The 26848-nt window shown below is 41.4% G+C and overlaps 2 protein-coding genes across 5 annotated transcripts in view; one reads left to right on the plus strand and one right to left on the minus strand.

Moving 5' to 3' along the window:
• FAM184B (family with sequence similarity 184 member B) overlaps positions 1-26848 on the minus strand; it is a 163706-nt gene that overhangs the window by 34115 nt on the left and 102743 nt on the right. Inside the window, exons 2-8 of the mRNA XM_089677462.1 lie at positions 23252-24016; positions 15535-15670; positions 15290-15438; positions 13106-13312; positions 8900-9010; positions 5900-6009; positions 3734-3818 (exon numbers count right to left, since the gene is read on the minus strand). Of these exons, the coding sequence (XP_089533588.1) occupies positions 3734-3818; positions 5900-6009; positions 8900-9010; positions 13106-13312; positions 15290-15438; positions 15535-15670; positions 23252-24016 (1563 nt within the window). The remainder of the gene's footprint in view (positions 1-3733; positions 3819-5899; positions 6010-8899; positions 9011-13105; positions 13313-15289; positions 15439-15534; positions 15671-23251; positions 24017-26848) is intronic.
• NCAPG (non-SMC condensin I complex subunit G) overlaps positions 1-26848 on the plus strand; it is a 254082-nt gene that overhangs the window by 19591 nt on the left and 207643 nt on the right. For 3 of the 4 annotated variants that reach the window (XM_089677458.1, XM_089677459.1, XM_089677461.1), the window contains one exon: positions 13595-13780. The gene's annotated coding sequence lies outside the window, so the exon portion shown is untranslated. Of the gene's footprint in view, positions 1-3404; positions 3554-13594; positions 13781-26848 lie in introns of those variants that run through there. The other variant, XM_089677460.1, reaches the window with a different exon arrangement.

Consider the following 26848-nt stretch of genomic DNA (forward strand, 5'->3'; position numbering starts at 1 on the left):
AAGGACATTTCACAGATGCACTTATTTCACAGGTGGCAACCTATCACGGTACCACGCTTGAATTCACTGAGCTCCTGAGAGGGACCCATTCTTTCACAAATGTTTGTAGAAGCAGACTGCATCTCTATACACCTGCGGCCATGGAGGTGATTGGAACACCTGAATCCAATGATTTTGGCAATACAGTGTATATATACAGTATATATATATATATATATATATATATATATATATAAACACATGGCATATAGTATCCATATATAATACCTGAGGAAGCTCTCAATCACTGTAGTACATGGCACTGCTACAGTGACAATGGCAATCTTCTGCGTCCTGTGCCGGCTATTGCCCCACTGCATACTGACCACAGGGGTTGCTCGCCACCCTTTACAGAATGCCTTTTATTTTTTCAGTGAATATACGGCATTCTCTGATCAGACGAAGTGAAGATTGTAACACCTCCTCTCCACCTTATCTAATCGAAGAACACATTTGGATTTATCGAAAAATCGCATTACTAACCTACTAAGTGACATATCGGCATGAATGTCGCTCCACTTCCTCAAACTCAATCTTTCAAAAACTGAGCTCATACTATTCCCTCCAGCCTGTGCCCCCTCCCTTGACTTCTCCATCAAGATCAATAACACACCCATCAGTCCCTCCCCTCATGCCAGGGTACTAGTTGTAATCCTGGACTTCCATCTGTCCTTTCATCCCCAAATCCAATCCCTGTTCAAATCTTGTAGACTTCACCTCCGCAACATCTCCAAGATATGCCCGTTCTTAACCGTTGAAACCATTAAGCAACTTATTCACTCCCTTGTTATCTCTCACCTTGACTATTGTAACTCCCTCCTCATTGGCCTACCTCATTGCAGGCTATCCCCTCTTCAGTCTATCGTGAATGTTGCTGCCAGACTCATCCACCTTACTAACCGTTCCGTATCTGCCATCCCTCTCTGCCAATCCCTCCACTGGCTTCTCATTGTCCAACGAATAAAATTCAAAACATTAACAATCACATATAAAACCATTTATAACTCTGCCCCAAATTACATCACCAATTTTGTCTCCAAATATCACCCAAACTGCTCCTCCCATGACCTCCTGCTCTCTAGCTCCCTTGTTTCCTCCTCCCATGCTCATCTCCAGGACTTCTTCAGAGCATCCCCCATCCTCTGGAACTCTCTACCCCAATCTATCAGACTATCGCCTACTCTGCCCACTTTTAGGCAATCTCTGAAAACCTCTCTCTTCAGGGAAGCATATCCTGCCTTCAGCTAATAATGGAAGCTTCTATTCCTTCTATCAGTTCATCCCTCACAGTTATTACCTTTTGAAGCACCAGCCCCTTCCTCTTAAATTGTAAGCTCCAAGGAGCAGGGCCCTCCTAACCCTCTTGTATTGAACTGTATTGTTGCTGTATTGTCTCCCTTTATATTGTAAAGTGCTGAGCAAACTGTTAGCGCTATATAAATCCTGTATTATAATAATAATAAAAATTGCAACATGCTCTGTGAAAGGTAGCGGTGCCAAGCTAGAAACCCCTCATAACAACACTTTTCAGACAATATGGCCTCTTTAACATGACCTGCACCCAATTCATGAAAGCTGTGCCCCAGTTTTGATACCAGTACCGATTAGTGAGTCAGATTCAAGTACTTCTTACTGACACAACCTTTAGAACCAGTCATTACAGATGTAACACATTCAAACAGAATTAATGCCGGTTCTCAGAAATTCAAACCGGTGGTAATTAAGATCAACTCTGTATTGGGGTACACAGAGGTGCCAGCGCTCACAGTTGGAAATTTGTGCCAGAAAGCTGTCATCAATGTAGCAGCTTCCCACACAGGCCTTGTAGTTGCTAGAATGCCGGCAGCCATTGGCTTCGTAGCAAACAATGATTCATCACTGACCCCATTCATCTGTAGGCCTGGCTGATATCATTGTCCAGCTATGGTTATGGCCATTTTTAGGCAACAATATCACCAGTATCCCCATCCCTTTGTTTACTTCCAGCTGTCAGCTGTAGAGGATAAAGTGTTCACAATATTAACTCTCCAGCCTCAGTGCCGCTTCCACTACTGCAAAAGCAAATGAATGAAGCCATCACATCTAAAGATTGGTAACCTGCAATATAATACATTTTTGTTTTTGGGTTTAAATACGCTTTATCTCACTTTTATCTGAATTTAAAATGGTCAGAATAATGAAGAGTGGCTGCTGAGGTTACTCTACTTCACACACTGCCATTTCCCTAAATATTAATCAGTTAAAATCAGAACCATTTACAAATTTCAGCCACTGGACTATTAATGTGGCAACAACTATATGATTACATAAGATACCTATATTGTTTTTATATAAATATATATATATATATATATACACATATACACAGTTGTGCTCAAACGTTTACATACCCTTACAGAAATTGTGAAATTTTGGCATTGATATTGAAAATATGACTGATCATGGAAAAAATGCTCTTTTATTGAAGGATGATGATCATATGAAGCCATTTATTATCAACTAGTTGTTTGGCTCCTTTTTAAATCATAATGATAACAGAAATCACCCAAATGGTCCTGATCAAAGGTGTACATACAAAGAGAGGAGGATACTTTTTCACACATGTACATGGTACAACATACACATCAGGAATATGAAATGTTGGAGTAATATATTCTTTATAGTTTAAGTATATGTAAACTATAACAATTACCTTTACTTATTCGCTCCCTTTTGTTCAGTAATATATACTGAATGAAAGCATTTTGCTATATATGTTTGATAAATGTTGATTCTGCCAGAAACCCAGTGAGCTTGTAACTTTCTGCCAGCTGACAATGCTGTTCTATAATCTCAAGTGTTATTTGCCCTGCCTAGCTCATTTCTGAACTATAGAACACCTCCCCCATTCCTGTTGCCCAAATCTGAAACAAGCAGCCTAGGGAAAATGCTGCTCCATCATAGATAAAGTACAGTGAGCAGGCATTGTTACCCTAGCACAGAAGGTGTGTTGCTGGAGGGATCACCAGGGGAAGATAAAAGAAAATGCAGCTACCACATCTAAGGATTGCAATATATTGCAATATTATTCTTGGGTTTAGATACACTTGTAGCTGTAAACATACAGTATTACAGACAGTTTCTAATACAGTTTAGCTATGCAGTCACCATAACTGGTTTTCTTAGTTTCAAAATTTATCTTTTTTACCTTTTTTACAAAGTTCTGTCATGTGACCGTGCATCTCTTGTTCCTGATAGTGGGGGCTGGGTTACAGGACACTGTACAGACACACACTTTGCCTGTATTCAGTCTCAGGCAAGAGGCAGGCTGTGCTTGAGCAGGGGGGGCATGGTGGCTGAACAAACTACTTAATACATGCTGTGTGTCTCCACAGTGCCCTGTACCTCTAAATGGCCAGGCAAAGGATGAAAACTGACCACCTAATACAGATTAGCTTCTGTGCATTGTGTGGTCAGTTTAGAACATGGAAGAAAAGCCACTGGAAGGATCAACCAGGTGCTTCGGATGGAAGAGGTACATGAAAATTATAGATTCTATGCTTTTCAACATAGACAGACATACTGTATGTGAACAAAAACATAAGAAAATAAATAAAACATATTTATTTTTTATCTGTTATAACAAAACATATATATAAATAGTAACATATGCTTCAAGCTAAAAGGATTACGTGATATAGACAGTGATGAATACCTGTAGTCCAACAACATGTTCGCACTCTGCTTGTGTTGCATGTAATTGAGAAGCAGGGCTTGAAGAACAATCACATAGCTCATATCTATCAAAAAATGCACATATTGTAGAAGATTAATTGTGTTATTAACATGATTATGAATAGCATTAACTTTCATAAGGACTGTGCTCTTTCCTAATGTCTATACAAGCATAACATTCTGATTAAGAACGTCAACCTCCGCTTCAGCTCTTGCCTTGCATTCATGTAATCTCATGCAGATTATTTGACGATTTAGTTTTTGACCTCATTTAAAGATCATCAACCTATATACAGGTAACAGACAACTTCCATTATTATTATTATTACTAGCTCAGACAAGGCAAAACTGGTCAGCCATATTTGTCATCATTCAGCCATACCCAGTGTCCCTTGCATGATCGCTGATTTATCATACAATATGGAAGAACACCCACTCCTGATTAGGTGATCCAATCTTTAAAGTAGAACTATGGCCTACCGTTAAATAAAAAAAAAATGTGCTCCAGCATTTAATTGTAAGTTTGCCATTTTTCCTTAGTACCCCTGCAAAGTCTTACAGATACCTGTTGATCCCATTGGTGAAGTCCATCTAATGCAGCTTCCTGTGATGAGGGGACAACCCTGCTGCACTGATCCTGAAGTCAAAGCAGTGTTGCCACCCTTGTGTAGGCTGTGCCTGCTTACACTACAGTGGGATGAAAAGATGTTGTAGGAGGTGTGGCTATCAGCATTGTCTTTGATGATTCCTAAGCCTGTAGCTTGTCAGCCAACAGCCGGTCACACCTATCCCTGCCCACTGCTTTCTGGATTGGCAGTACTGACTATGTTTCTGAAACCCTCCCAATGTAGACTGCCTTCTCTGGTAGGGAGGGACAAGTGGAGGATTTTGAAGACTCATAAAATGTAGACAAAGTTTTTGTTTCATTTATGAGACTCTTGTACACACATAGTAATTGGATTTGAGCTCTGCCTAAACTGCCACATAGGAGCCTACAGATGTACTTTAGGTGTATGGGTAACCCAGTTGCAGTCTAACACCTTTTTGTCTCTAGTTAGTTTTGTAGCCCCCCCCATGGTATAATTCATGACTCTTTTTCATACAAAATGCTATAATATACTTTCTTCTCAGTGAAAATGCTGAGTCCTTTCTTCTCACTCCAGTGTTTTTACTTATATAGCTAAGTAACAGCCACACTATTCAGAACAAGCGTTGTCACACAGACATGTATTTCAGAAGCAGCAAGGGGGTGTTTCCGACCAGAGCTGTTACTGAGTGCTGATTAATGGGAGCTCCAGGTCTTATTCTTGTGCCTATTAACTGCATTTTGCACAACTGCCGTAACAGGGATGTAGAGGTAAGGCCAGCCAGTGGGCTGATTAGAAAAATAATGAATGGATTCCCCCATACACACAAGTGAGGAGGATGGAGGAATCCTCCCCACTGTGGTATTGTATGAGGACAGTTGGACTTCTCCATTGTCAGAATACACTGATTGGTGGCTGCAGTCAATTGGCTATAGCTGCTGATCTAGAAGTTTCCCAACATCCCCATTCAACAGATGTTGACCGTTAGATCCATTTCTGTCAAGCGGGAATGGTCATAGATGGATCAAAATTAATCCGGTCCATTTTGGACCAGCTGGATTTCAATCAATCTATGGGCAGCTTAAGATTTTGAAAAGTCCACTGTCATCTGATGTCACAGAGCTGGTCCAGGCTCTTAAAAGATCCTGACCGTATGGTCAGGATCCATCCAGATGCCTGGACAGGCAGCTGGCTCAGCTTCTCAGGGAGCTGATGAGATCCTGAACCAGCCGCTCCCACCCCCTCCATAGCCCAGCGCTCCAGTAAGCATTGGAGGGGCATAGCAGAGAGGCAGTGACTAACAGTCATCGGCTGTATGCAGAATGAAGACTGAGCAGCTCAGTTCTCACTCCTCCCCAGTGGGGGACAGATGCAGCATTGGACTGATGCTGCATCCACCTAAGTGAGTATCTTTTCTTTTTTTTTAATTAGTCTATTAGCTTCTGTCAAAGCAGTAGATTTGTTAGTAGATGTCTATTCCACTCACATGATTTCAACTAAACTAGGGAGAATCACCTAGGAGGGGCATTACATCTGCTGTTATACCATCACAACCTTACCTTTTAGTTTCCTTGCTTCTAAAATCAGCCGACAGCTGTGCGTTTTCTTTAATTTCCTTATTCGATATACTTGAACCGGACATTTCACATGGCTGAGGAAGAGCTTTATTCTGATGAAAAATTAAATTATTGTTATATAACTGGTTTTAATACCACAAATGTACACTGCCACTTACAATTAGGTATATCATCATATTTTTACTTATTGAGTTAGACAGCTAACATAGCATTCCAGCCAAGCACACATTGCACTCATATATGAAAGTCCCGGAAAAAACGTCCTATGTTGCCAATGGCAAAATTCTATTCTCCCTTCCACTTTGTTACCTCACTAGAATCATAAAAGGGAAATTCTAAGCTTTATTATTAGCAGAATTAAAGTTTTGTCTTTTTTTTACATGTTTAGGGACTTTTATACAGGACAATTAAGTTAATAAAGCAAGATGAAAGGCTTGAAGCAACAAATTTAACCACTAGCCTACAGGGCACTTATATCCCCTTCCTGCCCAGGCCAATTTCCAGCTTTCAGCGCTGTCACACTTTAAATGACAATTGTGCGGTCATACAACACTGTACCCATATGAAATTTTTATCATTTTTTTAAGACAGATAGAGCTTTTTTTTGGTGGTATTTAATCACCTCTGGGATTTTTATTTTTTCTTAAACAAACCAAAAACCACTGAAAATGTAGAAAAAAAAAGTTTTTTTCTTAGTTTTTGTTATACAATTTTGTAAATAAGTGATTTTTCTCTTCACTGATGTGCGCTAATGAGGCTCCAGTGATAAGCACTGATAGGCTGCACTGATGGACACTGATAGGTGGCACTGATGGGCACTGATGAGGAGGCACTGGTAGGTTGCACTGATGGGCATTGACAGGCATCACTGATGGGCACTGAAAGGCAGCACTGATACATGACACTGATACATGACACTGATAGGCGGCACTGATAGGCGGCACTGACTGGCACTGATAGGCGGCACTGACTGGCACTGATAGGCGGCACTGACTGGCACTGATGCACACTGATAGGCGACACTGACTGGCACTGATAGGTGGCACTGATTGGCATTTATAGGTGGCACTGACTGGCACTGATGGGTGACATTGTTATGTGGCATTGATGTGCACTGGTATGCACTGATTTGTGGCACTGATATGTGGCACTGATGGACACTGGCACGTGGCGCTGATGGGCACTGGCACGTGGCACTGATGAGCACTGACAGGTGGCACTTCTGGGGCCACACTGATCATCAGGGCACACTGATCATCAGTGCCCTGATGATCAGTGTACATGTCCCCTCCGCAGAAAGCCGAATACCGGCTCTCCTCTCCTCTTGAGCTGTCAGCGTGACAGCTCGAGAGGAGAGAAATGCCGATAACCAGCATTTCCATGTTTACATGTGATCAGCTGTGATTGGACACAGCTGATCACATGACCGAGCCGACATCTTCGGCTCTTTCCGTGATCCGCTGTGTCCGCGCTCCCAGAGCGGAGCATGCGCAGTGAGAATGGTAGGATGTCATATGACGTCCTATCAGAACGAGAGAACCACCTTGCGCTCGTCATTGTACTATAGGGCTGGGGGGAATTGGTTAATATGTTTTACATTTAGTGCAGGTCAGAAAAGAAAGAAGCTAGTTGCTGCTGTAGGCAACACAATGGATGTTTCAGAAATAAATCTGGACTCATACAACTTTTTATTAAAGTATAACTAAACGCAACACTTTTTTTTTTCAGGTTTGGATAGAGTGGAGATGGATTATCACACTTGTTAGTTTTTATTTTTACTGTCTGTGCCACCTTTAGGAAGATTCACCCTCTCTATTTGTCCTGTTTACCATTATCATTAAAAGTAAAAGAAAATCCCAAATTTTAGGTTTTCCTCACAAAAGTAATAGAGGGGAAATCTTCCAGTGGGGACACTAGTTCTTGTGACCTGGGGGTCCCCAAGGAATTTCCTTAATTTGCAGGGTTTACTCTTCACTTCCTGTCTGGCTATGGGACAGGAAGTGAAGGAAAATATCTGCAATGGGACACAGATGGCGAAACAAAATCTGACAGGGGGTATAACCCTCCCGTTCCTTTATAGTAACTATAGTTCTTTTTTCAATGAACGTAAATAATGGATTCCAAGCAGAAGCAGCATGTCATCATTGAGTTCTTGACAAAGGAGGATGCGGGCTGTCATGCTTTGTCTTCAGTGCTGGTTTTCCCTTTTTTAAACTTCTTCTTCAATCTGTGCACATTGCTCCTGTCAATGTGTCATTCTGTAGACTTCTGTGGATGTTGGACAGCCTGTACCCCTCCTTCGTCAAGAACTCAGTGATGGCAAGCTGCTTCTGCTTGGAATCCATTATTTACCTGCAGTGAAAAAGAAGAAGAGTTAGTATAGAGGAAGAGTTACTCTATTTGAATGAACTTCAACATAAGTTAATAAAATATTGTCCTATGAAGCTGCAGGACCCCTGACCCTCTGTCTGTACAGTGCTCATTGGCATTGTGCTGATCACATGCACTCTCCCAAGAAAAAAAAACCTCTCTAGCAATACACACTAAACTGAGCATGTGCAGCTTGCCCCCAAGACTCTGTTCTAGCAGAAGGATTGGGGACAGTAGAAGAAGGGGAGGATCAGAAAAGACAGGATCAAACAGCCTTTTTACACAATGCAGGGGATTAACCCCTTTGGTTCCACAGTGAGTATAACAAGCATGCTTTACTGCATATACAGACTGATTTTAGTGTTGTGGGTTTAGTAACACTTTAAGTGACTTTGAATGTGGCATGGTTGTTGGTCCTAGACGGGTTGGTCTTGGTATTTCAGAATATGGTAATAGATCACTGTGTGATCTCTTAAGAGGAAAATAGCCTGGCCAGGTGGTACAATGGTAGGATGAAATGCCCATGGGGATTAGTCTTTGTAAAGGTTCCATTACAGTATGAGCCCTCCACTTTGAAGCACTACCCAGATTGTTCCTTCTTATCACAGATACCTGACATATGGAATCTTGAAGTTTAACATAAAGGGTGTCTCTCTCCTCCATCAGTTGACTGATCTTGGCTTCATTTTTCTTTTTCAGCTCTTCTATATGCATTTCATGTTCCTGTAAGCATTTTAAATGGGCAGAAATGTATTAATAATTAAAACAAAAACACAAAGCAATAAAATAATCTGTCTCTAAACAGAATAAATTTTATATATTTTGTGGGGGGAGGGCCAAGCATGTCAATGTCTGTTTGTAGCTAAACACAGGAATTTGCATTAACTACTTTGTGGCAGTGCACTATAGTACAGGCACCCTGAACAGGAGTACCCACTTCACTACTTTGTGGCAGTGCCTGTACCGGCACCACAGACAGTTCCAGTACTTTGCTTCATTGAAGTTCTGTTCACTGCAGATTGAATGGAACTTAGCCGCTGGTATGTTATAGCTTCAGTGAACACTGTGGACTGGAGTATATGTTAGGTTCATCATGTATCTGATTAAGTGTCCTAAAGGTCCCAATCAGAGTAGACATGTGCAGTTCATTTCGGTCCGAATCTAAATTTGGACACATTTTTGGTTATTTGGGGATTCAGATGTATCTGAATTTCTGAATAACAATAGTAAATTTTTGGTCAAATTCGTTCAGTTCATTTGTTTTTTAATTCCAAATTTTCAGAACAATTTGAATTGTTCAAATTTTTTTTTGACCGATCCAAATTCTGTGTGATGAATAGCTGGTTGTTAAGGAGCAGGCCGGCATGCCAGCTGCCGCAGCCTTAGCAACGGTGACTCATCAACTGTTAGTTGATTTTCCCATTGACAGCTAAATGTAAACAAAAAAATACCGGCAATGGAAAATAAAGAAAATTAAAAAAAACAATGTGGGGTCCCCCCTCCATCCATAACAGGCCCTTTGGATCTGGTATGAATTTCAAGGGGAACCTCAGGCCATAATTTAAAAAAAAAAAAACATCATGGGGTTCCCCCAAAATACATACCTGACCTTTATCTGAGCATGCAGCCCGGCAGGTCAGGAAAGGGGGAACATGAGCGAGTGCCCCCCTCCGCCAAACCCCCACCCCACACACACACACACACTCCTCCTGAGCCATACCAGGCCACATGTCCTCAACATGGGTTTTCTTTTACATTTTTAAAATTTTGACGTTACAATCAATACCATACCCGAAGGGCTTGGTATAGATTGAGCTGTTCGTGGAGAAACCCACTGACTGCTGATGAGTCATAAGTTGTTAAGAACGTGGTGGCTGGCTTTCTGGCGAGCTCTTAAACAACCAGCTATTCTTCACTCAATAAATTTTCGACCGATTCAAATTCAAAAATTTGGAATTCGTTAGAAAATGAATAAATGAAACATGGCAAAATGAAATTATACTAAATTAATTCTGAAACAAATCCATGAAACTAAATTAACAAATTTATCCGAAATGAAACAGAATGCATTTTTCCGTTATGCACATGTCTAAATTAGAGTCTCAATTTCCTATTAAACTGAAGTTAAACCCAAAAACAAAAAAAGTTATATATTTCAGCTTAGCAATCCTTAAATATGGGGGTGGCATTAGTTTCTTGGGGGGTTTTTTGGCTTTATTTTCATCTGACGATCTGGCCAATAACACACCACACTTCCTCCTTAAAACAATTGTAAAGGTTCTGATTTTTTTTAAAATAAACTTATCATACTTACCTGCGCTGTGCAATGGTTTTGCTCCTCTTATCAGGTTCTCCGCTAGTGCTTCAGGCCCCTCCCCGTGATAACTGTCCCCAGAACGAGCTGCTTGTTCAGGGGGCACTGGCGAGTTTTATGTTTTCTGCAGCCAGGCAAAAGTTAGCCAGGGGATTGGGCAATGTACAACCAACTGAAGACGAATAATGAACAACAAATAATGGGCACTATGGTGCGTGAGAAGTTAACTGCAACGCTCAATGACACCCACCCACCTACATTTCTGAAAATATGGCCCCTATGTTGGACTACAACAGCCTTCTAAACCTCGATCAATTTCTTCTCTCTCTTTAGTGTAGCCTGTGAGATGTTATGGGGTTGCATGGCTAACTAGTTCCCAGGGAGCTCTTCAGCTCCTCTCCTTATCCCCCCTCCACCCTGCAACTTGACCTTTCTCTTTTCACCCTTTATTCGTGTGTGCGCTTCCCCTCTTTTTATGCTTTAGTTCCCAATTACAATTCACACTCTATCCCCTATTGCATAGTTGGAGCTTGTGCCTAATTCATTACAATTTCTCCTGTTATCACCTTCCCTATATTGTTCTATGGAAGCATGGTGCATTCTTCCAGCCACTTAGATTTACAGTACAGTTCATATCTACTTTCTCTTTTCTCCTCTGACTGTGGCATTGACTGTCTGTAATTTTTGATATGGAAAACAATGGTGAAACTTTCCTTTCTGTTTAGTTTTTTTATGGAAAACAATGGTGAAACTTTCCTTTCTATTTAGTTTTTTATGGAAATCAATGGTGAAACTTTCCTTTCTATTTAGTTTTTTTATGGAAATCACTGGTGAAACTTTCTTTTCTATTTTGTTTTTTATGGAAATCACTGGTGAAACTTTCCTTTCTATTTTGTTTTTTATGGAAATCAATGGTGAAACTTTCCTTTCTATTTAGTTTTTTATGGAAATCAATGGTGAAACTTTCCTTTCTATTTAGTTTTTTATGGAAATCAATGGTGAAACTTTCCTTTCTATTTTGTTTTTATGGAAATCTATGGTGATACCTCCCTTGCTATATTTTTCATTGTCCTTCTTTAATTGTCAGTGTAATGAATTGTGTACCATTTATGCTTCTGCACATGTAAAACCCAATAAAAATGTTGTGAAACAAAACTCACTGCAGGATAGAGAAATTGGCCCTAGCTTTCTGAAAAGCACTTTGGGGTTGAACTAATAAAGGAGTAGATCAAGTTCACTTTGTTTAGTGACTTTTGGCTCAGCTTAGTGAATAAGATGAATCTGTGCTGAGTTCGATCACCCAATAATGTATAAGGAAAATGTTTTTGTTTTTTTTAATTTGTACCTTAACCAATTGCCCTCCTGACCAGGCAATTTTTTGCGTTACAGCACTGCGTTATTTTAGCTGACAATGGCGCGGTCATGCAATGCTGCACCTAAGTGAAATTTACATCCCCTTTTTCCCACGAATTTAGCTTTCTTGTGGTGGTATTTGATTGCCTGTGCATTTTTTAATTTCTGCGCTATAAAAAAAAGACTGACAATTTTGAGAAAAAAAACTGTATTTTTGACTTTTAGCTATTAAACATGTCCAGTAAAAAAAAAATTTCAAATCAAATTTCATCATAAATTTAGGCCAAAATTTATTCTGCTACAATTCTTTGCTAAAAAAAATCCAAATATGTGAAATTAATTGGTTTACATGAAAGTTATAGCGTTTACAAATGGCGGTATAGATACTGGAATTGTTTTTTTTTTTACTAGTAATGGCGGTGATCAGCGACTTATAGCGGGACTGTGGCGGACATTCTGACATTGGGGGGAACTGATTTGGTGTCACCGACATCCCCAGTGACACCAATACAGTGATCACTGCTAAAAAAAAAAAAGCACTGACACTGTACTATTGGCACTGGGCAGGAAGGGGTAACATGAGGGGCGACCAAAGGGTTAACTGTGTGCAGGGAGTGTTTTACTAGGGGGCGGTGTCAGTGTGCTTCACTGTAATCACACTGCTTTAGATGGCTGTGCTGTGCACAGCCATCCAAAGCAGTGTGCCCGAGCTGACAGAGAGGAGAACTGTTAGTGAACAAAACAGTCCTCCTCCCCATCGGAGGTGCTTGGTAATCACCGGGCACCGGTGGGTAATCAGTGGCCATGACCCGGTGATTGACAGCCGCAGCCCCTGCCCGTAAATGCAAAATCACATATATATACGTGATTTTGCGCACCCATGGCACCCAGTAGTAGTATTTCTGCTATAGGGCAGTCGGGAAGCAGTTAATATGGTTGGGTATTTGCACTTAGCTAAGTAAAAATTCACTTTGCAAAGTGAACATACCTCACTCCTTTAGTAAATCAAACCCAGTGTCCTAACTGAAGAGGGAAGAATGCTTCTAGCTGACAGAGCGCTGTGACTGTTGCACCAATTACCACCAAAGTGGCCACTTTAAGTTATCATCTTTGTACAATAGTGTTTTTTTTTTTCCTGGTTTCTACTGTACTTTTTGCAACTGTCTTTTTTCTGCCTCCATGGCAATTTGCACAGATTTCATCTCTGCAGCGTGGATCTTAGCTAAGTCTTCTCGGCTCTTTGCTAACTGCTCCTTAAGATGCTTGGCCTCTGCCTCTCTCTGGCGTTTTGTTTTACTGACTTCATCTTTGTGCTGTTTCCCATGTTCTTGTCTTGGAACTGAGTGTTCTCTGAATGCCTAGAAAGAAAAAATACAAATGAAATCCAGGAAAGTATACATATGTAATTTTACAGTCAGCCTTTATCAGAAAATTAGCTCAGTACACTGCAGAGAAGAAATGAACTATACTAAAAAAGAATGAACAGGTTCAAATGTGCAGCATGCTGCAGTTTTAGGACAGCAAAGAAAAAGAAAAAAAAATGGGACAGAGAGGCAAAAGAAAACACTATCTGAATATCCACTTGAAGACCAGGTCTTTTCTGACACTTTTCTTGTAACACTCAGTATTTTTTTTCCTAGAAAAATTCAGTGGCACTTCCTGATGACGATGCATTGATCGAAACCAGTCGAGGTTTGAAGACGCAACTTCTGCTGATGTCGTTTCCGCCCTGTGGTACGCATGCTGGGACACGGTGGCCATCTTGGTTCCTATTCACAGGCAGCAAGGCTGAAGACACTGAGTGCCAGGTTATGGGCACTTTGCTTGTGAGTTTTATTCTTATAATTTCTCCCCATCATTAAAGTTTTTTATGGTTTTACACTATGGGATGTTTGCTTTTGTTTCTGTTCACATGCTGAAACTTGGTTTACTGCCTGGGAGGAGAGGAGAAAGTTTAAAAAGGTTCTTTTGAAACTACACTGTCATTTATATCCACGGTGGTCATCATCCTATTGGTTACTATCAGCCAGATCGCATGATTCCCAGGAATGAATATTGGTGCCATTCTTACCATCAAGCATTGGGCTAGTCCCAAATCAGGCGCTTAAGACCAACCTAGAGAGAGATATTCCAGATGAGGTCTTACTAATGATGTGTACCGGGGTAATATGATATATCTCTCTCTGGAGTATATACCTCTATTAATACAAGAGAGGATTTTGGTTGCGTTATAGACAGCAGCTTGGCATTGCATGCCATTATTAAGCTTGTGATCTACCAGAACCCCCAGATCCTTCTCCACCATTGATTCCCCCAGTTGTACTCCCCCTACTATGTATGATGCATGCATATTCTTAGCCCCCAAGTGCATCACCTTACATTTATCAACATTAAACCTCATTTTCCACATAGTTGCCCAATTAAACAGTGCATTGAGGTTGGCTTGTAAGTTGGAGACATCCTGTAAGGACGTTATTCCACTGCATAGCTTGATGTCATCTGCAAAGACTGAAATGGGATTTATAATCCCAGACCCTATATCGTTTATAAATATATTAAAAAGTAAGGGTCCCAACACTGAACCTTGGGGTACACCACTGATGACCCTAGACCATTCAGAGTATAAATCATTAGGCACTACTCTCTGAATACCATCTTTTAGCCAGTTATCTATCCATTTACATATGGATTTTCCCAAGCCCGTAGACTTTACAGATTAACCGTGTGTGGGGAACTGTGTCAGAATATTTAGGGGAAGATGTATTAAAACTAGAGCGCTCAGAATCTGGTGCAGCTGTACATGGTAGCCAATCAGCTTCTAACTTCAGCTTGTTCATTTAAGCTTTGGCAAGAAAAAAGACTGGAAGCTGATTGGTTCTTATGTAGAGTTGCACCAGATTTTTCACTCTCCAGTTTTAGTAAATAACCCCCTTTGTCTTTCTCATTCCTAAGAAAAGTATCACGTTTTTGAAATTATTTGTCACATTTAACAACAGCAAATAAAATAAAATGCGATACAGACACTTAAAAACAATTAAAATTACAAAAATTGTCAGATGAAGCGCACATTATCATAAACTGCCCTGCTGGGACATCTTTATCTCATTGGTCATTGAACAAAGTATAGAAACCAGAATTACAACAACGCCATTAAGCTGTTTGAAGTAATCACAAAGTGAACACGATACAAGCAAGTTGTAACTCTATCGTGTTCCTATTAACTGATAAGCATTCTTGGTGTGGGCTGATAATAGAAAGCAATAAATATCTGCAGTGCATTGTGGGATTTCCATGTAAAGCATTTTTTTTTTCAGCATTGTTTGCTACTATTATACCTGCTTTGAACTGACAGCTTCCCCACTGTCTCTCTTACTTGCACTTGTCTTACGAGATGGCTTCTGCTGAAGTTGATCTAATTGACTTTTTAATTCAGCTAGTTCGCCCAGAGCAGCTTTGTGTGCGCTTGACACGGTCTTCATCTGTTCTGTCAAAACACAGAATGGTATTATTGCTTTACCTTGCAGTACACAACAACTAATGCATGCAGACTGCTGCTCAGTAGAGGATTTACAAGGACTACCTATCTGGCTCTGGATCTCATTTTCTTGTTGTAATAGTCTCTGTTTCGCCACAGCAAGCTCCTCTTCCGCCTGGGACTGTAGGTTTCTGCATTCTATCAGCTCTTGGTCCCTCTGACTTAACTCTAGTTCCAGCTCCTGGAAAAGAGTCATTGCACAGCAATTCCTGTATTGTTGAATCAATAAACCAGTTAGTACAATGTAATATTCTTGATCCTATGGCAGTGTTTGTTAGGATTTTAAACAACATGGGGAATGTTTTGATGTACCAGCTTATTTAAATAAAGGGTTACTTTAGCTCTGTGAAAGTTTTTATAAACTATATATAGGTGGCTCTGTTGGGGTGTTGGAGAAATATCCTTTCTGGTGGTAGTGGAGGCCATATTTATACATAGGTTGCCATGGATATTTTTGTGATGTTTTTATACTGTAGCATAAGTATATGGAATCTAGCATTTTAGCTAAGATCTAGAATTCAGAATCCTTGTTTCCTCTATTCAAATGCTAATTAACTTGTTTAACTGGTTCATAAAAGCTAGTTAAAAAGGAAGTGATGTTGGCAAGAAATGAGAAAACACAGCCATGTACTGAACACTGAAAAGAGCTGGGTAGAAGGAAGAGGGCTCAATAGAACAGAAAAGACCTGGGTAGAAGGAAGAGGGCTCAATAGCACAGAAAAGACCTGGGTAGAAGGAAGAGGGCTCAATAGAACAGAAAAGACCTGGGTAGAAGGAAGAGGGCTCAATAGCACAGAAAAGACCTGGGTAGAAGGAAAACAGCTCCATAACACAAAGAAGAATTGAGAAGGAAAGGGGGCTCCATAACACCAAGGAAGGTCTGTGCCAAAGGGGATTTCATAAAACCAAAGAAGGGACTTCACCTGGCTATGACACCAAATCTAGACTATAACTGAACCCAGTTTCCTGTGATCGCTTAAATAACCTGGAGCCCCCTTTGTTACAGATATCTTGAACGATAACCCAAGCTAAGTAATCTTTTAGTGTCTTATATCGTTTTCCTACAATTGTAAGTAGTTTGTATGTACAGCATTCTTCTTTAGTAAAAAAAACATTAACCCCTTGACACCGACGTAACACAAATAAGCGGCCTCACAGAACTGGGCTTTTTTCCGTGGGGCCACATATTTGCGTACCTGTCTTTGTGCTGGGAGCGTGCCACACTGCGTGCCCCAGCACAAAAAAGGGGTGTCACTGAGAGCCACGGGTCCCGTTAGAATGATCGGGACCCGAGACTCCCAATTCCGGATCACATGATTGATCTGATTGGCTATCTGATTGGCTATCATACTGATCAGTCACTGTACAGCCCGACCCCCTTGTTTTTTTCTCTCTCTATGAGTGGAGGAGAGAGATACATTGTATCTCTCCAACTCCTGGCATAGAGGGAAAAAAAATGTTTGTTGAAAAAAAAAAGAAGATAAATAAAGAAATATTAAAAATAAAATAAAAAATACCTAGATCAAGGTTTGATCTAGTTCAGTGCCAGGGTAAGTGTTTGGGTCAAGGTCAGGGTCAAAGGTCAAAAAGGTCAGGGTCAAAGGTCAGGATTTTTTATTTTTTTTTAATTGGTATTAGTGTCAGCGTGTTTTAGGTAAACAAAAAACAAAATGCGCACTATTGTTTCTGGGCTGTACTATGGGTACAAACAACAAATAACATACACATATATGTTATCGCTGCGATCGTCAAGAGCCAGAAAATTTATTTTGGGTTGTTCTTTGGTGGTAGGTTATGGTATTAACAAGAAACACACAGCTAAATTTAAAAAAAAAGTGGGTTTTTTTACTATTTTGGGCCAGTTTTCCTTTGATAATAAAAAAAAATCCGGAGATTTCTATTACCATTTACCCCCAAATGAAAGCCCAATTTGTCTTGAAAAAAAAAACAAGGTATAATTCACCTGGATGTACAAAGTAGTTGTGATGATATGTACGGTTTTACTAACACAAAATTGTGCTTAGGTATTAAGATTTGTTTTACCCTTAGGCGTGAAGGAGTTAATACACTACAGGGGTTTCTGCTTCCTTGCTTTACAGCAAAGTAACATAAAAGATAGGAGCAAAACTATACATAATGCTCTCCCAAATTATATCTAAATAATGAGCCCCTTGGTCTAAGCAATGACCTGTCGAGCTTTTATTTTAGTAAAAGTGAATGCTAGAATGTGTTACTGCAGGAAGCATGCTGTCTACATTTACTCTGTTAATGTGCAGGCCATCAAAAAGGCTGGATATATGGTCTCATGTTTCCTGAGCTGTAGTGAGTCTTCTGACTCATCTCAACAACTCCTGCACACTTTTCCTCTACATTTCATTTAGTATACTGTATGAGTACCAATGCAGTAAATAAAGTACTGATTACAGCCAGAGGTGCACACATTTAACAAGAGTCATATGATAATATATAGACAATGAGATGTCCAAAAGTCTAAGCCAACAGTTTTTATCACTCCATACCCGTATGGTAAAAACTCTGCACCAAGTGTAATGATACTAAAGGTCATACAGCCCATGCAAGGGGTAGTAATCTTTTTGTTGCATTTTGAAGTTTTAGCACAGCTACAGCTGGTCATGTATGGACAGTTGTGTCAACAAAAGACAACTTCCATTCTCGTAGTATTTTACCTATTACCAAGAATATTAATCAGGATTTTAGACTCAAGGATAACAAAATTATTTTTATTATACTTATTTACACAGACTATGATGTGCATACATGTTTTTTAATATAATCTGTAAAAATATTCAAAGGAAAAGTTCACCTTCTGGAACATGTTATGCATTACACTCATATTTAGGTTTTAACATGTAACATCCAACAGCACATGTCCTCCTCATCCCCCCGATCCTACCCGCTGTGACAGTGGGCGGGGTTCCTATCCCCACACCCGCTGTCACATTTTAACAACAGTGCAGGTGTGCAGGGCTCCTCCCACACAGCCAGGTCATTCGTTCACAGGAATCTGTTTGCCACCATGGCAGTCTCAATGAACCGTGAGGGCAGTGCAGCTTTCAAACTGACAGCCTGTACAGAGAAGCAGGCTGAAAGCTGTAGTACTTGTCTGCAGGAGCCTGACATTGTATCTGCAATCCACTGATCATAGCATATGTCCCAACTGTCCCTGATTTCGAGGGATTGTCCCTGATTTGGAACAAAGTCCCTCTTTTCTCCTCATTTGTCTCTCATGTTGGTCTGAACTATATAGTTGTATATAAAATGCACTATTTATCTTTCAAAAAGTGTTTCACAGTGATAAACTTTTCATCCGGGTACTAAATGGTAGCATTTGTAAACTTCAAAAGCCAGTATAAAGGAATAGTAGTTGTAAAAAAAAACAAATTTTTTTTTTTTATAATTCTCCTTTAAGGGGGTGTGACAGGGGATGTGTCCTATGCCTTCATACATTCGCTAATAGGTGTCCCTCTTTCCTATCTCAAAATGTTGTGAGGTATGTCACAGGTGCAACTCTTTGCAAGATCCTGCAGAATTTTTTTTTTTCTGCAAAAATATGAGCATTTATTTTTTTTTTACCAAAAAGGTGGACTTTAACTACTGCTAGTTTAGTTATATGAAATATATCTTTATTCTATTTTTTCATAATCCACTGCACAACAGAAAGCACGGTGAGAGTGGGAATGCCAGCACTGTAACCTCATTGTGTTCTCATACACCAGGCTCAGTTGACAAAGTTAAAAGCTAGTGCGGCTTCCACATAAACTGTATTGCCAAAAGTATTGGGACGCCTGCCTTTACTCAAACATGAACTTTAATGGCATTCCAGTCTTATTCCGTGGGGGTTCAATATTGAGTTGGCCCACTCTTTGTAGCTATAATAGCTTCACGTTTCTGGGAAGGCTGTCCACAAAGTTTAGGAGTGTGTCCTTGGGAATGTTTGACCATTCTTCCAGAAGCGTATTTGTAAGGTCAGCCACTGATGTCGGACGAGAAGGCCTGGCTCGCAGTCTCCGCTCTAATTCATCCCAAAGGTGTTCTATGGGGTTGAGGTCAGGACTCTGTGCAGGCCAGTCAAGTTCCTCCACTACAAACTGGCTCCTCCATGTCTTTATGGACCTTGCTTTGTGCACTGGTGTGCAGTCATGTTGGGAGAGGAAGGGGTCATCCCCAAACTGTTCCCACAAAGTTGGGAGCATGAAATTGTTCAAAATGTCTTGGTATGCTGACGCCTTAAGGGTTCCCTTCACTGGAACTAAGGGGCCAAGCCCAACACCTGAAAAACAACCCCACACCATAATCCCCCCTCCACCAAACTTTACACTTGGCACAAAGTAGTCAGGCGAGTACCGTTCTCTTGGCAACCGCCAAACCCAGACATGTCCATTGGATTGCCAGACAAAGAAGCGTGATTCATCACTCCAGAGAACACGTCTCCACTGCTCTAGAGTCCAGTGGCGGTGTGCTTTATCTGCAGCTTTGTGCTGCATCTGATGCTTTGCATTGCACTTGGTGATGTAAGGCTTGGATGCAACAGCTCAGCCATGGAAACCCATTCCATGAAGCTGTCTACGCACTGTTGTTGTGCTAATCTGAAGGCCACACGAAGTTTGGAGGTCTTTAGCTATAGACTATGCATTGACAACTTCTGCGCACTGTGCGCTTCAGCATGCGCTGGCCCTGCTCTGTCATTTTACGTGGCCTACCACTTCGTGGCTGAGTTGCTGTTGTTCCCATTTGCTTCCACTTTGTTATAATACCACTAACAGTTGACTGTGGAATATTTAGTAGCAAGGAAATTTTACGGATGGACTTATTGCACAGCTTGCAGCCTATCATGGTACCACGCTTGAATTCACTGAGCTCCTGAGAGCGACCCATTCTTTCACAAATGTTTGTAGAAGCAGTCTGCATGCCTAGGGGCTTGATTTTATATACCTGTGGCCATGGAGGTGATTGGAACACCTGAATCCAATGATTTGGAGGGGTGTCCCAATACTTTTGGCAATGTAATGTATATTTGCAAATGTGTGCAACTAAAACGTCTTTTTTTTTACGTAAATTGTTAGACAGTGCCATTTTATTTTATTTGCAGATTAGCTGGTAAATGTACTAGGAAATCTTTTGTTTTGTATTGTGCAATGCCCTTCCATGTGCACTTTGCATCAGAAGCTAGTTATATATTGGAGTGGTTGCCATTCTTATATAGACAAAGTTAAAACACCCACATAAGCAAACTTATTTTTCGTTTAATGGACAGTTATTTTCACTTGAATCTAATGAGATTTAAAAATTACAGTCACTAAATCACAGTGACTAAAATAAAGACCCTTATCCTCCATGCTACAGCTTTGTAAATTGAGCCGTATGAGACACTGAGGACCTCATTGACTTTTCAGTGAGAAGTATGGAGGAAAGAAGTTGATACTTGACACAAGTGTCAGTAGTGCCATTTATCTGATTATATTGTTCGGGGATGGTGTGTCAATAACAAGACTGGATAAACAGAATTATCTATATTTTGACAGTAAAAAAAAAATCACATATGTGAATTCCTAATATGTTATTATCTATATGGCTGGCTTTCTGATTTAAATAATATGTAATCCCAACATTTCATATTCCTGATGTGTGCTGCTGTACTTGTATGAAAAAGTATCCTCTTCTCTTTGTATTGCTTCCTTTGTGTGAAATCCATGGTGTTCCTGCCAGTCCCTCTGCTTTCCTATTAAAAACTGACCACACTAAGCAGGAGAACACAGTGTGGTCCATTCTCTAGCCGTGCTGGGAACTTAGCCTGCTATCCCCCAATGATCAGACTTGTCCTGACATGCCCTCCCCCCCACAGCCTTTCACTGGGAAGATCAGTCTACAGCTGTTTCTTCTCCCCCAGCTCCTATGCAGCTGAGGACAGATGGTATGTGTTCACTTATAAAAAAGGTATTAAAATGTTTTTTAAATCCATGCACACATGTTCTACCTTTCATTTGTATTTTAAACTGAATAGGTTGTTTTGCAAGGTGAGGGTTTACAATTTAAACCTATATAGAATGCTGAAGAATCAGCACATATATGAATTCCTACTTTGTATTTATTTGTATGGCTGGCTTTATGTTTTAAAAGGGTAACTAAACCCAAGAACAAAAATGTAATATGTTGCAAGTTACAATCCCTAGACATAGTGGCTGCATTAATTTTCTTATTCCTTCAAGCTAAAACATTATAGAAAATATATTTTGATCTTTCCAGAAATGCAATGACCTTGTAACGTCCTGTGACCTGCACCAGAGAATTTCTTCCTTCCTAGCTATCTTCTGTAAACTACCAATTATCCTGCCCTCCATAGTGGAGATGAAGGGATATGGACATGTTTGTAGTCCATATTAGGAGAGCAGCCTAGGGCAAGAACCATGGCCCTTTCCATAGATATGGTGGAGGAGTGATTTAGCCACCCAGGATCAGGAACTGTGTTATTTATAGATACCTAGTGAAGATAAAGCAAAGGAACCTTGAAGAAAGAAAACAAATGCAGCAACCACACAAAATACAACTAATCTGCAATATATTACTTTTTTGGTTTTGGGGTTAGATACACTTTTTTAAGCTTCTATAAAACATTGATGTGTTAGTTTTGTCCAGGAGAAAATTTTTAAAGTTTGCTTGTTGCCATGGGGATGGACCACTGTTGTGAATATTAAAATCTCAAGATTCCCTTAAAGAGGAGTTCCAGGCTCCCCCCAAAAATTAAAATACTGCTGCTGACTTTTAATATTAAGACACCTACCTGTCCATGGGTCCAGCGCCGTGATCACCTAGCCTTTTGGGTTCCCAGTGCCAGTATTGCAAGTAAGGGAAAGCAGAAGTGAAGCCTTGCAGCTTAACTGCTGGTTTCCTACTACGCATGCACAAGTCGCGCTGCGCCTTGTGATTGGTCCCGTAGCCTTCTGGGACCTGTGAAGTGTCCCAGAAGAATGCTGGGGGAAGGAAGGGGGACGAACTTCCAGATCAGTTCGCCGTGGCAAACTCGCCCTTCCATGTGCTCCTTGCTGTGAAGGCAAATTATAGACTGGGGCAGTGGCCATTTTTTTTACTGTTAAATTGTTGATCGAGGGGGTGCACTGAACACCTTAGCTGTCATTGTGCTACATGCTGGGTGTCCAGTGCGATCCTATACCTTTAGGGAGGGGTGAGCTCCCTCAGGTTCACCTGCCCTTGGTCTATCCATTAAATACATGTGCCTCTACTATGGGGGCTCTTAAAATTTGTAGAGTTAGGAACTACAGAATACTGGGGTGCTGTGACGAGGCTCTGTAGCTTACGCATGTATCTGCAATGTGTGCTAACTAAACCCCTGTTTTTAACGCATACTGTTAGACAGGTTAATTCAGTTTGTTTGCAAGCTGGCTGGCAAGTTGAGCTGGGACCTTTTCTGTTTTATTGTTTGACATGCGTTGCCCTTCCATGTGCTCCTTGCTGTGAAGGCCAGTTATAGACTGGGGCAGTGGGCATTTTTTGTACATGTCAAAACCAGGTACCCACTCCCCCCCAAAAAGTGTCAAATGTGGCAGTGGAGGGGGGGGGGAGGGTGCAAACAAGCGGAGCTTCCCCTTTTAGGTGGAGCTCCGCTTTAAGGATGGAATGGCTACAACAAGACATGTACAATGGCATAAAATTGAAAATTGTTGCGTTGTTAAAATGTCCTTAATTGTAATACATGTGTCAGAGAAGAATTCGGTTAAATGCTCACCTGAGTCCTTTCCTGCATCCTGAGAGAAAATTCTTTGGCTTCAAGAATTTCAAGTTCCTTTGCTTTAATGTCCCCTTTTAACTGTTTGACTTCCAGCTGAGTTGCTGCCTCTTTGACCTGGCTAGCCTTCCTCTGATCTTGCTCTTTCTGCTGTAGCTGTTTTATCATTTCAGTAACAGACTGCTGCAAAGCCTTTCTTAAGTTCTCCTTTTCTTTAATGTAATTGCTGTGAAGCTTGTTCGTCTTCATTGTGTACTCCTCTGTCAGCTTGTGGTTCTGGCTCTTAAGACTCTCCACTTCCTTGTTCAGAGCTTGGATCTCCTTGTTAAGCTTTTCATTAAGTTTTTCTATGGATTTTTCTTTCTCACCTAGTGTTCGTTCCCTTCTCAGAGAATCGGCCTCCTCAGTCATCTCTTGTAGACGGGTTTCATAATCAGTTTTCATAGACAGCATTTCCCTGGATAGAGCTGCAATCCTTTCTGCCTGCTCACACTGGGTCTTCAGTTCCCTCTCTTCTGTCTGCTTCTTGTACATTGAGAGGTCTGCTAGAGTTTGTTCCTTCACCATGTTGTTCTTCTCCAAGGTCTCCTCCAGGTTCTGGATCTGTAGTCTCAAGTTCTTCTCCTCCCCCACCATGCTCTCATACTGGAGAACCTTTTCTTTTTTTTCATTGGATATTTGTTCTATTTCATTTTGGTGACTTTCCTTTAGAGTTAGAATGTTCGCTTCATATTCATCAACTTTGAGATTCAAAGCATAAATAACCTTTAAAAAGACAATTAAATGTGTATTAATTATTAATACTAATAGCATTACATGGTAATACATGAGTACAAAGCTTTAAGGAACACCATCATGTTGCTCTTCCACCAACCTGCCAGCTGACAGATCTGGTTAGAGCCACTTTTAGGACACAATGATCTGCACATCATGGGAACTTCCCAATAGATATTGTTGGGCTAGATGCAGATCAGCAGGTGATGAAGACCCAGACCCTAGCTCTGAAATTGATCAAACCAGGAATTTTTGTTGACAGATCTGGGCATGAAGTACTCTACTCAATTGCTAGCTCCAGCAGTTTTTTTTTTTTAAGTATAACTTTAGGCAAAAATGTTTTCTTCATTTTGTAAAGGATAGGGGAGGGTTATAAACCTTGTCAGTTTATTTTTTCCCATCTGTGTCCCATTGGGGATATTTCCTTTCACTATCAGTCCCATATCCAAAACAGGAAGTGAAAGAAAATCCCTGCAAATTAAGGGAATTCATTGGGGACCAACAGGTCACCAAATCTAGTATCATCATTGGAAAATGTCCCCTCTATTACTTTCCCGGGGACAAACCAAAATTTAGGTTTTTTTACTTTCACTTTCGATGATAGTAAACAGGATAAATAGAGAGGGTGACTCTCCCTAACAGGGACACAGACAGCCCCCGGAGCCTTCGGGCTGCTCGGAATCTGGCAGAGGAGATGAATTGGCAGAGTTATTTCTCTATCAATGAGCAGTGACCAACAGAGGAGCTTGAAATCAGGAGAGGAGCTATTAAGCTTGCAGGTCACACCCAATGATTTTCTACAACCAGAGGAAAGGAGCCCTGTACTCAGGCTGAGCACCTAATCCATCCTTAAGGAGACCTCTGGATCCAGCAGATTCCTATCATTTCCCAAGACTTGATGATCATTCCATAGATGGAAGTTCACCTACCTATCCCGCCTACTGAGAGTTACCTTGGTGGCTATTATTTTACATGCGCATTACCTGTGCGCTTCCGGTGAGTGCGCACTTTAACTAGTTCACTTGAACTGATTTATTTATATTATCAGACTAATTTATACATTACTTGCCTTTTATTGGATATTTATTTATTATATATTTAATAAGCGCTGCACCTACATTTTACTGATTTATTTGAAGGTTTATCTTGGTACATTTTTGGTGTTTTAGCAGCTATTTTAAGGAGCGCTCACTATTTATGCTACATTTTACTATTTAGCAATTACAATTTGGCCCTTGTCAAAGTTGCTCAAATTCTTACATTGGCTCATATTTTTTGCTTTCAACACATCAACTTCAGGGAGACGTTCACTTGCTGCCTTATGAATCCCACCCACTTTGTGGTGCCATTGTAATGAGATAATCAGTGTTATTCACTTTACCTGACAGTGGTGGTAATGTTATAACTGATCGCTATATACAGGTGAAACTCGAAAAATTAGAATATCAAAGTTCATTTATTTCAGTAATGCAACTTAAAAGGTTAAACTAATATATGAGATAGACTCATTACATACAAAGCAAGATAGTTCAAGCCGTGATTTACTTACAGCTCATGAAAACCCAAAATCAACAATCTCAGAAAATTAGAATATTGTTAAAATATCAGGGATCCCGGGTCCTCGGCGGCGCGCGCATGCGCAGACCGCCGATCCGTCCCAGCCGGCGAGCGCAGAATCCTCGGCGATCGCGGCGGCCGCGCATGCGCAGTAGCGATCACGGCCGCACCAATGGGAGAGCAGGGCGCTCTATTTAAAGCTGCCCTGTGCATCTCCAAGTTGCCGCAAGGTCTCGTTCCTGTTCCTGTAAGTACGCTTCCTTGTTGCCAAACTCTGCCTGTTCTGTTTATGCTGACCTTCTCCTGCTCTGACCCCGGCTCGTCCCTGACCATCCTTCTGCCTGACCCTCTGTACCGCGCTGCCCGCTACCTGCTGAACCTGGCTTGTGACCCCGACCATTCTCCGCTTACTCCCCCTGTACCACGCTGCCCGCACAATACCGACCCGGCTAGTCTGACCTCGCCTACTCCTGATAGTTGCCCATCCATCCCGCTCGGATCGGGATCTGTCATCCAATCCATCCCGCTCGGATCGGGATCTGTCATCCCATCCATCCTGCTCGGATCGGGATCTGTCATCCCCTTCACAGCAGGCTCAACCCGGGCACATACCCTCAGCGGGACCCCTCTGCCGCCGCCGGGGGTGCCCAGGGACGCGACCTGGTTTCAGTCTTGCACCAAGTCCATCCCCACCATCAGGGGCCCTGGTGAAAAGGCAGACTGGGACTTAGACTCCGCGTCCTGGGAAACCCCGTGCCGTGGACCACTAGAGATCCCGTTGGGCGGAGCCTGACAGTACCTTGCGGCCATGACTGAGCCTGGAAGGGGAACTTCCCCTCTGGACGACATCTGCCAACAGATGGAGACCCTTACACTGTAGGGGCCTACAGGAAGGTTATACGGTATTGGACAGACACATGCAGACCTTAGCTACCCCTACCAGGGGGTCTGGGGAACCCATTAGGAAGACTCCGGGGTTGTTACCCGCACCAGAACCCCGTGTCCCCACACCGGAACGTTTTTCCGGAGACCGAAGTAGATTCAGGGCCTTTCGTAACTCCTGTCAGCTATACTTTGACCTCCAGCCTCAGACCTTTTCCTCCGAATCGGTGAGGGTAGGGTTCATTATTTCCCTACTACAGGGGGGACCCCAAGACTGGGCCCACCATCTCCGAGAGAAGCGAGACCCACTTTTGCAGTCAGTGACGGTATTTTTTGAGGCTATGGCCCTCTTGTATGACGACCCGCTGCGCACCGCAACGGCCG

The sequence above is a fragment of the Staurois parvus genome, unplaced genomic scaffold (genome assembly GCF_062004578.1).
Source record: "Staurois parvus isolate SC_StPar_1 unplaced genomic scaffold, SC_StPar_1.0 ptg000186l, whole genome shotgun sequence".
Classification (NCBI taxonomy): Eukaryota; Metazoa; Chordata; class Amphibia; order Anura; family Ranidae; genus Staurois; species Staurois parvus.